The 12,773-nt window shown below is 46.0% G+C and overlaps 1 protein-coding gene across 1 annotated transcript; it reads right to left on the bottom strand.

Moving 5' to 3' along the window:
- Positions 1-1,246: 1,246 nt before the first annotated feature.
- GHRH (growth hormone releasing hormone) lies at positions 1,247-9,925 on the bottom strand. The gene is made up of 7 exons (XM_009926864.2): positions 9,719-9,925; positions 6,334-6,433; positions 5,378-5,509; positions 4,367-4,471; positions 3,619-3,756; positions 3,226-3,322; positions 1,247-2,347 (listed from the first exon to the last, which is right to left on the bottom strand). Exons 2-6 carry the CDS (start codon positions 6,411-6,413, stop codon positions 3,259-3,261), a joined length of 519 nt encoding a protein of 172 aa, XP_009925166.1. The 5' UTR covers positions 6,414-6,433; positions 9,719-9,925; the 3' UTR covers positions 1,247-2,347; positions 3,226-3,258.
- Between the last annotated feature and the right edge of the window lie 2,848 nt (positions 9,926-12,773).

The following is a 12,773-nucleotide window of genomic DNA, read 5'->3' as shown; positions in this document are numbered from 1 at the left end:
ATAGAGGTTTAATGAACTATTCCTTTGACCTCCTCTGCACTCCTTCAAAAACCTGATCTCATGCTGCATTCAAGTCCCCTGAGACTACAGGAGTTTTAAGCAAGAAATAGTTAAGCTACTATTTGTAGTAGTTTACCCTGGAAGTCCTTTTCACCCTATTGAGTTCTTTTTGAGCCTGACATTTTGTTACTACTTGCTTATCAGCTTTGTTTTATAACTAATTTTTTTCTACTGATACTTCATGTTAGGATAGTACTTTCCCTGTGCCTCTAGAGCTCTGGCATGTTATCCAACGAGAGCACAGATGCAAAAAGAAAACCATGGAGTGCTACTGTGATGTATCTTATCTAAGCTGTGCATGTTGCTATTGATTTTCTACCTCCTTAGCTATGCGTTAGGAAAGATTGTTTTTATTCTTTTGGCCTTTTATTCCTCAGATGTTTTCTGGTTTGATTTATTTGGTTTTATAGTTAATCTCCCAGAGTTTGAGCATTTGTTTTCCCATTTTGATGTAAACTGAACGTTCAAAGGAGTCCCTTTTATTCCAAATAGCTCTACTTGCCCAGCTGTTTAATCATGCAGACTTATGTCTTTCCGAAGTGTTTTTGATAGGTCTTTTGATTTTATTGGGAGTATCCAATCTGGTGCTTGCATATAGCTTTTATGCCACCTAACAGATTTGTAATTTTTTTTTGCTACCATGTTTACTTACTACTTTAGGAAGCTGCTTCATTTTTTGTAATTCCTTTTCCTTGGAGCGTGTAATTCCTAACAGCTTCAAGTGTGTTTGTTGTTATAGAACAGGTTTACAAACAGATTTTGAACCAGGCCTGCTCAGGTTATTTTTTTCTTTTGCGGGTTCTCCGTCCAGCTGTACTGTGAAGCAGAAGGATGCCTTATGTCTCACTGTGACAGCTGCCTGCCTGCAGAAGGGTAACAGATACCCATTAGTGTGCTTGCTGCTGTCACAGGTTCACTGATCTCCCTCAACATCCCCTCATTGCTTCCCATCCTGCTGGGCAGTTCATAATATTTTCATAGTGCTGGAATTGTAAAACCTGAACAGGCTGTAGGGATTCAGGGCAAGTATGAACTAATTTCCATGCATACTGAAGCCTACTGTCCTAAACATGGTCACCTGAGGAAAAATGAGATGGTATCTACTGCAGACTATCAAGGAATTGTTCGGGTGCAAGGAGGGATGATTTCAGAGGCTTTAATAGGTGTTTGTATGCCACTGTATTTCCAGCCTGGTATTGAGTTATTGGTACTGGACCTCGTGCCTTCGTTAGCACAGCTCTGAATCATCCTCCGTGCACTTGACTGCTGTCTTTGAGTGACATCTTCCATTCTGGGCCCAGAATCAAGAAACTAACTTCTCAACAGACAAAAAGCCATCTTGACCTGCTGTTGGACAGGTTTGTTTAGAACAACTTTTATTTCCTGCTAATGATGGGAAAGCAGACCCCATCCTGATGTTATTTACATTTCTGAAGACATAATTATTACACAAACAATAGGAGAATTGGGGTGACAGAGAAGGAAGTAGCTGTATGAGATCACTGGGTTAATAACTTACTTCTTTGAAAACATTTACAGTTTTAAGTCTAGCCACGGTGGAGTTCAGAGCCACTGGATGATGGCATGTTAAATTAAAACATAGTGACAGCCTAATCTGATGCACAGAGATCTCCTTTAGCTCTTGCAGAGGTGTAGCTTCGGTTTGAACACCTCAAGGCTGAGCAGTAACTGTAGTTGAGCTTTTTGGAGTGCAGTTTTCTGCCAGGGCTCTGTATCAAGGAGCTAGACAGCAGCAGCCGACAGCAGCATTTCTTATGGGTGGTAGATGTGTGGATTCATGTCTTGCCTCACCCTGATCAGAGCTGCTTGTGTGGTTGTGCCATCAGCATCTATTTAGAGGAGGCTGTAATCAATTTACTAAGTTGCCTAAAGGTGCCTTTTGGTGGCCTCATGTTTATTAATCAGGCCCTCAAACAGAATGATGACTTGGCAGAAATTTTGCTATGCTTCATGATTTGAAAGTCTTAATTAGTAGGCAGTATGTCCCCAGGATTACAAGTGTACTGGTTGTTTTAGTCTTTGTATGTAAAGCAGCCTGAGGTTAAACCACGGAGGTATTTTTTTTCTGCTTCAATACACAGACCAGTATTTAGAGAGGGGAGTTAAACTGTAAAGACTGAAGTAAATTAAGTAGTGCATCAGAACTGTGTTACTTTGAACAGATCTGTGGAGTGTATGCATCAGTTTCCAGCTGGTCACATCCAGGAATGTCTTCATTGCTGTGAAGGGCTTACTGTACAGTTAGATTCGTGAGCTCTGAATTATTCTAGACATAAGTGGGAGGAAAAGAGAATTATGAGAAAACTTTGTGAGTGCATACAGAAGTTTTTTCATTCTTTCGAGGCTTTTCCTGGATGACCTTATTTGTGGAAAGGTAACCAAGTCAAGCATGACAAGAGAGTTGCTGAAATGCCATGCTCTCCCAGCTGAATCCATAGGCACGATTTATGTAACATTCTGATCTTCCCCCCGTCCCCCCCCCAGCCCCCTTTTTGTTTACTATGTACACAGGTCTCTCCACACCCCTTTATATTGTGCTGGCTAGGGTTGGACAGGCCTAATTTCTGTGCAACAGAGGAGTAGATAAGGCTGCTTCAAACAGGACAACTGATGTTTGTACGAGTAAAGGTATTCCCAAGGGTGGACTGTTTGCTGGCTCTCAGTCCCCCAGGGCTGGCAAGATTTAGAGCGTAATTCAAGTTCCAGGTGACTAATTTCAGGAGTGAGGTGTATGGAAAATAGTAGGACTTTCTCTCCTATTCAGCGCGGGGAAAACCTGAAATGTCCCAGGGATCTAGAGGCAGGATCTGCTCCTGGGGAAAGACTTTTGTCTGCCTTTAGCCTAGCTTAGATACTTGGGCACACCGTCTCAGATAGCTTTACAAGGCTGCTTTTGGCTGCTGCAAGCCTGTTCCCAGACATTTGCATGCAGCTTCACAACACTCATGGTCTATGTGTTCAGACTAACAGGACTTTAGGTACTTGACAAAACTGACTGGGAGTTTTTTCGCCTTAAATTGCAGCAAGCACCCTTTTTCATGGACAGCAGTGGGAGTTGGCTTCACTGAAGAAGAGCCTTCAAACCGCTTGAGCAGTGCAGAAGCAGTGTATTATGTACAGAATTGAGCAGGGAATGGTACTTACCAGAGCATGGGGAGATGAAAAAGGGAGAAGTATTTACATGAGTTTAGCCAAGGTGCTGGGAAAGCCTTCTAACCGACTGCTGGTGATGTCCTGAGGCCTGTGAAAGAACAGAATAGGGTAGTGGTGGCATAATTGGGATTGAGACAGAAATTCTTTTTTTTCCACTACTCTTTTACTACTGTGTGTGGTGTGGGCTGCCTCAGGACAGGCTGTTCCTTATCTGCACCCTACTTGCCCACATAAGGGAAGGGCTGGGTTATGAGGTCAGGTAAGAGCTTCATTCTTCCCCCGAGTGTACCTGAAAGATGATGCTTAATCCAGTAGCTTCACATCTGGAAGCCAGGCAGCAATGTCCTTCTGCAGTGAGCAGATAATGAACTGATTCCCACCTACCTTTGATTCTGCAGAATGGCTCCCAGGAAGTCCCTTAGTACCATCTGTTGGTGGTAGCGGCTGTCCATCAGAATGCTGTCAGACTGGCGCCTTGTCAGAAATTCGTGCACCCCTTCTCCTGGGCTGCTCTCACTGCTTCTGTTACGCAAAGATGAGAAACATCTTTGTTTCAGAGATGCTTTTTAGTCCCTTGCTCAAAGTTTGGCTCAGGCTGAGCAGCACAGTAAGGGAACCTGCTGGGTCTGAGCCTAGGGCCATTCTGCTTAATTCCAGTAAGAAAATTGGTCAGCTGTATTTGCTTCTGTGTTAGAAGAGGGATAGGAGCCAGCTCGCATCCAACTAGTTGGTCTTATTTAGTGGCAGTCACTGATCTATCTAGCCAAAGCTACCTGGGTGGTAGTGGAGAGGCTGTTTCAGTATTCAAACCAGGATGGGGAAAACTGTTCCCTACCAGTGAATGATCATTGCAACTACTATATGCAAATACTATTGCTTGTTGATATTATGGTATTGCTCTCAGCTGATCTGACACTTGTAGCCTTGGAGGAAAGGGTTAATTAGGCTGCTTAATGATAGTTCTGATTAGGAGGATCCGAGACATAGGGATGCAGGATGCCCTTTGGGATGTGGAACAGCAGGAGAGATTGCTTCTGTTGCAGTGGAAAGCAGCTACATCCGCTATGTGCGTGAAAAACTGCCCAGTGTAATAAGCAAAACAGCCCTAGGACAGCAAAACACTGTAGCTTACCCAAGCCGCTTGCCAATGATGGTCTGTAAGAATTTGCGGGCGGAAATCTGCCCCAGGAATTTCCGGTAGTTGTCAGTGAATATAGCATCAGCATGGCGCTGCATCCTAGGGTGAAAGACAAGCATAAGGTGTGCTCTCTGAGGTAGCAATGAACCATCTAGCTGAGAAATGGGTGTTTCAGATGACAAAATACACCAGATGTAACACTGCTGGTATCAGGGGCAGGTAACTATAGCAAATGCCTTTTGGCATTGGACTGCATTAGTGTTGGAGGGTAAAAGGATTTGAGGGAGCTCAGTCCTGATGTGGAGGCAGGAGGCAAAATAAAATGTCCATTAATCAGTATCCACCGTAAAACAAGTAAGGAAGAGTACCTGCAAACCAAAGGTGACGTCAGAGAACCAGTGGGAAGGAGGAGGAGAGCCACAGGCTGGGAGAGGGCAGAGCTGGGGCTGGGACATTCCTGTGCTCTGCAGCAACACTGTCACCTCCTGGGAGGGCTGTGTCTGGGACAGGGTGACAGGAGCCTCCAGGTCTTTAGCTTGTGGTTAGACCCAGGCTCCCGAAAATCCACAGGTAAAGGAAGCACGAGCCACTTGGCTGCTCCCACTGTTGTAAGGATGAGTCCTCTGTGCTTCAGACAGAAATAACCATCCTCCATCTCCTGGCAGGGTTGGAAAGGAAAGGCTCTAACAACCATGCAGAGGGATTCGCAGAGCTTGGTGGGAAATTATGTTCCCTGCAGGAGCCCTGGGCCTGTGACACTGCCTCTATCAATACATCCCTGCTGCTGGGAGACAGCAGGACATGGCTGTAAACATGGGTAGTGGTGAGAGCTGGCACAGTCCCAGCCTTCTGGTCTGGTTGCAGGGCTCAGCTGGGTTCTCCCCCTGGAGCCTGGATTTTGTGGTGCTGGTGGGACTAAGCGACCTGCTGGTCTGCTCCTGGGCTGGGGGAAGATCATAACCAGCGTACTCTTGCTGCAGCAGGGCTGAGAGGTGAGGTACAAACCTTTTCTCAGTGGGGTCTGTTAACAAACCCTCCTCCTTCTGTTCCTCTGCTAAGGGACTATGGCTCTGCAATGGTCTGCTGTGCTGTAGCTGGAAGTTCACGGCCTTCCCAGCAACTGGCCCTGGATTGTACCTGCAAGACAAACCCAAGGCATACTGCGAGACGTGCTCAATTGCCAGTCAGGGATCAGTCTTCTTGACCACTGCTCCCTGTTCTCCTGCTTTTTTTTTCTCCTTTTGCCATACCCATCTCATCAGTAACGCAAGTGTTGTCCGTCACTGTCCCCAGCTAGAAGCTGCCCTGAAGCTATTTCAGCAGTGAAAAGATGGTTGATAGAGCTGCCTCAAACACAATTCCCCCTCACTGAGCTTCCAACATTCTCGAGCAAAATTCCAGCGATTCCGGTATCGTTATACCATGGCTTTGGCACAAGGCTAAAGCATTTTCTATGGGATGTTGCAAATTCACATTGTAGAACCCAGTGCTCAATTTTGTGCTTCCATCGATTTGTAATGGTGGGAAGTAATATTAGAACTTCTAACAGTCGACTTGAAATATTAATAGGCAGCTGTTGAGTTCACGTACTAGAATATCTGCAGTTCTGACTTCAATGCAGGTGGCCTGCAGGCACAAGTTTTACTCAGTGATGGAGCTGGAGGTGCTGCCTGCTCTGGAGATTGCCAGATTTCCATTTATAGAACCCAGCATTCAATTCTAAAACCAACTGTTTGGGCTGAAATATTCTGTCAGGTGTCTGCCTTCTTTGGAAACCACCCCTAGGCTAGCAGTGTACCCCAAAAAATTAAGCCAGAGCAAAGAAATAGGCTTACCAACGCACATACAGTTCATCTGGCTTTCCAAAGTGCTGGCAACCTTAATTTCGCATGTGCTTATTTTGCACAAGGTCAGAGATGAGACAGGGAGTGACAACGTGGATAAAACATTCAGCAGCTTACCTGAGAGCTGGGTATAGAGGAGAGGAGATGGAGCATGCAACTAAATGCATGAACAGGAGCAGGGTGGCCTTATCCAGCATCTTCCACCCTTTGGAGTCACCTGAAATGCAGAGCAGTCTGAGTCAGCAGCAGTGAGATGCTCAGGGCCAGGAGGGGAGGCCAAGTGCCACCTTTGTGTTCTCAGTCCCCCTGCTCACTTATCGGCATGAAGGGACTGGAAACGCGCCTCTGTGTTTGTGGTTATGGTGTTTCCCAATGCAGAAATGTCTTGGATGTGGCAAAGTCTTCCCCGGGGAGTGCAATTCCTGGAGGCAGTGGCTGTGTGTGACCCCTCGGGGAGCTGGCGTCTCCCTTGGGTCGGGAGGCAGGGCTGATCAGCAGGGTTTCACCCTGTGGGACCCCCTTATTGACCTGTCCTGCTACTGTGGTTGAAGGAAAGCTCTCAGGCTGGGGTGAGCCCCAGGGACCACTGCACGGGCTGTAAAAGCACCTAGATGCTGGAAGGCAGTAGTTAGCAGGGGCTGCCAAAAGCAACCTCACTGCCTGCACAGGACCATCTGCGACCAGCCCCTGGGACCCCTCCTGCCCTACGCTTTCCCGGGCATGTGTGTCTGCTCACATGGCTGTACAGCACAGGTCCGTGCATAACAACTGAGTGGGCTGCCTCGCTGGCTGTCCAGAGATCAGGGAGAAACAGGGAAGTCCAAATAAAATTCCTGGGCAGAGGGGTAATACTGGCCTGGAGGTAACCCTGGCAAACCCATTTATTGAAGGCAACAGCGCTGAGCTTGGTTAGGCAACCAAAATGCACTGTTCCTTCAGTTGTCATGCTTGGCGAGAATGGGGGCTGGACCAAAATACGTCCCTTTGGTAGAGCTGAACTGCTGCTGTGTCAAGAGGAGCCCCCCACGCTGCTCAGTGAGGCGCCTACGCAGCTCTGAGCACCGGCTTTGGTGGAAGGTGAGATGGGCTTGAGCCACGTGTGTCTGCCCTCCAACAGACAGCTGCGGTGCTTTGCGTCCGAGTCCTGGGGCTGGCTGAAGTGCTGCAAATGACTCAGGACAGAGTTGTCTGAGGTCGCACACCCTCCAGAGCTGAATGCGATGCTTTTGTCATTGGAAGCGAGGGACAGTAGAAAGGTATTTCAGTGAATGCTCTTCCTGAGTTTTGATTGAAAGTGATTGATCTTTTGCTCAAAAAAGATTCTTTAAGAATGTGGATAGAAATCTTTAAAATTTCCCTGTTCCCTGTCTTATTTTACACAAGAAAAGAGCAGAAAGATGTTTGATCTCCGTAAGAGGAAAAAAAACCTTCCAAATGTATAACAATACTTTCTCGCAAAAGGAGCAGTTCCAAATGGAAAGGGTTTGGCTGGGCTTCTAATTGCCCAAACGCACTTTCCCAGCAGTGGGTTTTACTGACGGTGGTGGTAGGATAGGGCCCTTTCTGATGGAAAGCGTCAGCACTGAGCTCTCTTTTACTGCTCGGATGTAGCTGCCCGCTCTCCTGATTGTAGATCAACATAAGTGAGGGGAGAGCTAATTAAGGACCGGTGGTCTTGCAAGTGGGTCCAATCTTGATACCGTGGAAGTTAACAGAATTAGTGGCAGTGCCAGAAGTGCATGGACGGACATGGGAAAAGGTAGTGCACTAAGAAATGGGGTTTCCTATCACAAACTCATTCTCAGCCCGGTCCCTGTTTCCAGCTGCTCCTGCTCCCAGCCAGGGGACCAGCAGCTTCCCCATCTGTTCCCCTGGGAGCAGTGCTGTTGCTCCTGGCTCCAGCAGAGCTTCTTGTGAACTCATGGGTGGCTTCCCCTACCTCTGATACCTGGTCTCTTATGGAATCGCTTTGGCCCCTCAGAGAGCTGAGGAATGCTCAGAAGAAGCAAAAAAAGTGACTTTGAGAGACTTACAGCGCTTCTGGTATTGGAGCAAATTTCCTGCTTGCCTTTTTTTTTTTCTTTTTTCATTTGAACTTGAAAAAGCATGCCTCTTTTGTGCCTCTCCCTTAAATATCTCCAAGACAAATCCCAGATCAGATCTTTTTAGATAGAGGAAATGATCTAAAGCATCTGTCAGGAGGGTACCAGGAGACTGTGGCACCAGCATCTATAGAAAGTGCCAGCCAGGCGATTTAATCAGTACCAGGAAATCTGCTATGTGAGCTGAGAAGTACCAGTGTAAATGAAAACCTAGCCCAATGCTGTTTGCTTCCATTTTTTCTTCCTAGGATACAGCCTTGATTTCCACTTTCTTTCTGTATCTGGTTTCTCTTCTTTGAATGCTGGGGTTTTCTCCAGAATCACATTTTGTCCCTTTAAGATATTTTTTTTCTTTCTCTACTATTAGTTTCTTTGCACTGTTTTTTTTTTGCTTGTTTCTGGCTTTTACTTTCTTCCCCTGTCTTTCTTTGTCTTCTCTCCCTTAATTACAGTCTGCTTCTCATCCCAGCTTTTTGGGTATTTCTGACTCCCTTTCTCCCTCGGGAAGGAGTCTGAAATGAAAGTCCTATGCCCCTTCCCAGAAGTGTCTGTTATTTCAGAGGAGAAGCTGGGGAATTGAAGTGTCACCCTGCATACAGGCAGCTTGACAGCTCTGCAAAACCTTGTCGCCTTCAAAATTCTCCTGAGGTGAGGGACACCTTACTTTCCATTCTGGCAGCATGTGAAAAAATGATTAATAAATAAATTCCCCTTAAGATGAAGAGCTTTTAGCACCATTCCAGCAGATAAAGCATAATAGCTTCTTTCCATCCTGTGCAACGCTAACAGCAGCATTGTGAAAATGATGTTGGAGAGATGGGATAACAGTCTTACTGTTTCTGAAACCTTAACCTGATCAGTCTTAAAAATACCACTATGTAGATGAAACGAAGCTTTCACCATGCCTGCTGTTTTATAAAGTTCAGACTTTTATACTACATTAGAAAAGCAGAAATCCTTTTAAGTGCCTTACTCTGCCTCATTGTAGCTGGTTTTACGTTACCTGTAACACACCATTGCGTTTCTCCTCGCACTTTGGTTTGGCTCAAACACAGTTTTATTGATGGGTGAGTAAAACAGTGTTCATTTTCCAGGGTAAAAAAGGAACTCACATCAGTATCGCAAAAGAGGAAAACTGTGCTACAGCTAGTAAATGTCTAACATGTTTTTACAAGGCTCATCTATATTATAATTCTGTTGATTTGCATTTATCCTATAGTTCAACTATTGTTTCATTCTATAACTTGGTACAAAAAAATCTTGTATGGTACAAAGGATATTGTACCTGGCAAAGCTAATTACTGATGCCAGCTTTGATTGCATTTCAGTGTAATTTAATTGTCTCCAATTTCTGAATACACGTTACCTTGTTAAATGCACATATAGAGACTTAAACTTACCGTTCCCTTAGAAAACAAGTGCTTCCTAGATTGGCTCCTGCCCAGATGTTTACTTCCCCTGTTGCAAATACTTCTTCTCTAGAGCTGCTTCTGTGAGCCTTGCTGGGTCTGTCCCCTCCGCACGGTGCCTGGGCAGGACTCGGGATGCGTGCTGAGCAAGGAGGGCACTCTCGGATCTCCCCCCAGCTGTCCTCTGGCTGCCAGGGAGGTGCATCTCCTCTTTTTATACCTGTGCTCCCTCAGGAGTCCTGTGGGCTTCTACGCGTCAGAGAATCAATTATCCTCCTGAATTTCAAAGGCTGTGTTTAGCATCCTCTTTTTTTGTGTGTGCAAGGACGCAGGCAGGGAGGTTGCAGGGAGAGTGTTATGCCCATTGTCGAGGGTCATTTTTATGCTTTCTCTTTATCGTTCAAAGAGAGAAGAGCAAATAATAACAACAATAATCTGGCAGAGTGAATGACAAATTTGCTTTGCAAGGTTAACTTCTCTTTCCCTTTGCAATTGCATTTTTTCCTTCTACTCCACAATGAGAGTGAGTTAACCATTAATACTTTCTCACACTGACTTCTCAGGAGGGTTTATCTTTTTGCTCTTCTCTTTTTCTTTGATTATCAGCCTTTTCCTCCTTCTCCTTTGTTACTCACACCTGCTAGCGTTAGCAGGGCAGTTCATGCTTCAGTCCCTCGCAAACATCACAGCTTCACATCAAGCACACAAAGCAGGTGGAGACCCCTGCTCCGTTCATGTGCTCTGGAAAAAGGCAAGGGTCTTCCCTGGGGTGCTGCATGCGCTGGCAGCTGTTTTCATTCCTGGAACAAGGTTTATGAAAGCCCCATTAAAAAGAACACATAGCCTTGGTGCCAGGAAGACCAGGACAGTTCAGAGGAGTTAAAAATGAGGTGCCAGCATGAGCTCCACCTGCCAGATTTTTCGTATTGACTTTATAATGCCCAGAATTGATGGGGACCCAGACCTTCCTGTCTTGGGGCTTGTATGACTCGATGCTGGGAAGAAGTTTCAGCAGGTGAGATGACTCATTTCTGCCTGCTGCTGAATACCTTTACCTTGCACCAGAGCACTCATTGCAGCTATCGGTGGCAGAGATGGATCGTAGGAAAGGATGGTGCATTTGGTGTGCATGTGGGTGCCTGTGTGTGCAGGGGCTCAAAAGCATTCAGTGCTGGTCTAACTCTGCCATTGCCCCTTTGCTTCTTGCCAAGGTGAGAAATCAGCACTGTGATTATGGCTCACTTCTTAGTGAAGCAATATCCTGCTTCCAAATGGTGGGCTCTCAGTAAGCAGTAACCCAACTGTCAGAAAGGCTTGAGTGAGCTCAGCATGCCAAATGACTCTGGTGTCAAATAACAGTTGCCTCTATACCTAGACAGATGTGTACTGATGCCTTTGGGCTCTCCCTGCTTTGAGTACTCCAATGGCTTATGTTCCCTTTGATATCAAATCAGGACCAGGCCACTTTGCAGAGAAATCATGAAAAATGATTGAACAGACCAAAGCAGGAGCTCGAGCTGACCCTGAACTGAGCAGCTTACCAAGGCCCTTATAGTGGAATCCAGAAACAGCACAGAAATGTGAAGAGAAGCAAGAACTACTGCCTTCTTCCAGTTGTAAAAAGAAATGGCAACAGCCTGTTCATGGGGAGAGGATCTGCTGTGCAAATCAGGCAACCATATCATTTGTATCATCTACTCGTGAACACTGGAGAAGGGGATTGCTGGGTAGCACTGAGCAGGTTTTCCAAAATCCCTGTACTGGCACACACAGCTGTGTGCTGTCTCTGCAAACTGGAAAGGAATTTTTGTTTGCTTTTTTGAAACAATCTGTTCATGTTCTCTCATGTGTGAGGCCAGTTGCACCGATTTTTCAGCATGACTTATTTTTCTTCCACTGTCTTGGTGCTACACTGGCTGAACAGATGAATCAGACCATGTTGTTAAACCAGTCGAGAGCCAACACTATTTCAAAGTATTATCCTATAGCATGGTTTTGAGCTAATTCTCTATCCGTCAGGCCCATTGCCTTACACACTGCTGCTGTAAGATTCCGGGCAATATCTCTCAGATCAAGGAGAATCAGTCTGTAATTGACTCGTTTGTATCTGCCTGCTGCCTAGCTTGGATTAGGAGGGCTGTGATCTGCATTCATATCTCAAGTGAGCTGCTTTCAAAGAAGGCTATATAAAGCTCCATCATCCTAGGGGTTTCCTTGCACTGCCTGGGTTGGGTTCCTGTCATACGCAGCTGGACCCAGCAAGTCTCGCACAACAACAAGCTCTTTTTATGACTTCAGATTAGTTGCAGGAGGCAGCAGAAATTTCTAAAACCCCTCCAGGCTCTGTTGGGTGTATCCAGCTTAGGAGTTCTGAAATAGCATAAATAGAGCAGCTTTTCTGTCCCTGGGATTTCCCATCCCAGCTTTAGTCAAAATCTTCATATCTTTCCAGGACCCAGAAGGCTCATTTGTGGAGCTCTTCCACCAGCTCTCCCTCTGGCTAGTGAGGCTACTTCTGCTGCAGCAGAAATGGCTGTGATCCCCACTGCTGCCAGCAGTTCAGCCTTCGCTTGAGTTCAGCCTCGGCTTGAGTCCTATTATGGGTGCTCTGGCTGCTAACATCTCTGGATGAAGATGCTGTACAGACTGTGGTAGGATCCAGTGTTGTTTGGAGCCAGTTTTGCATCCATCTGTGTTGCAGTGTATATTTGAGCTGGTAACTATGGCCTTTGTTCTCATGGCATTTTTGTAGTAGGGTAGTCACGCAGGTAGAGCTGGTACCCCCTGCACACGCAGGAGGGTGGCTCTGGCTGCAGTTCTGCACTTCTCACAGCCTGAGAGCTGCTCTGTGTGTATCAGTGGCATTCAAAGTCTAAATGTACTAGTTGCGTGACAGCATTCTTCATGGGAACTTCATTTTAGGGGTAGTATCAATAATAATTTGGCACAGCAGATGACAAACTTGTTCTGCAAAATGAACAGCTTTCTCTCTTTACAATATCTCTTGCTTTGTCCCTAGAACCTTCTCAGTTTCTCCCCACCTCTC

The sequence above is a fragment of the Haliaeetus albicilla genome, chromosome 2 (assembly GCF_947461875.1).
Source record: "Haliaeetus albicilla chromosome 2, bHalAlb1.1, whole genome shotgun sequence".
In the NCBI taxonomy this organism is placed as follows: Eukaryota; Metazoa; Chordata; class Aves; order Accipitriformes; family Accipitridae; genus Haliaeetus; species Haliaeetus albicilla.
This window is presented reverse-complemented; position numbering and strand designations above follow the sequence as displayed.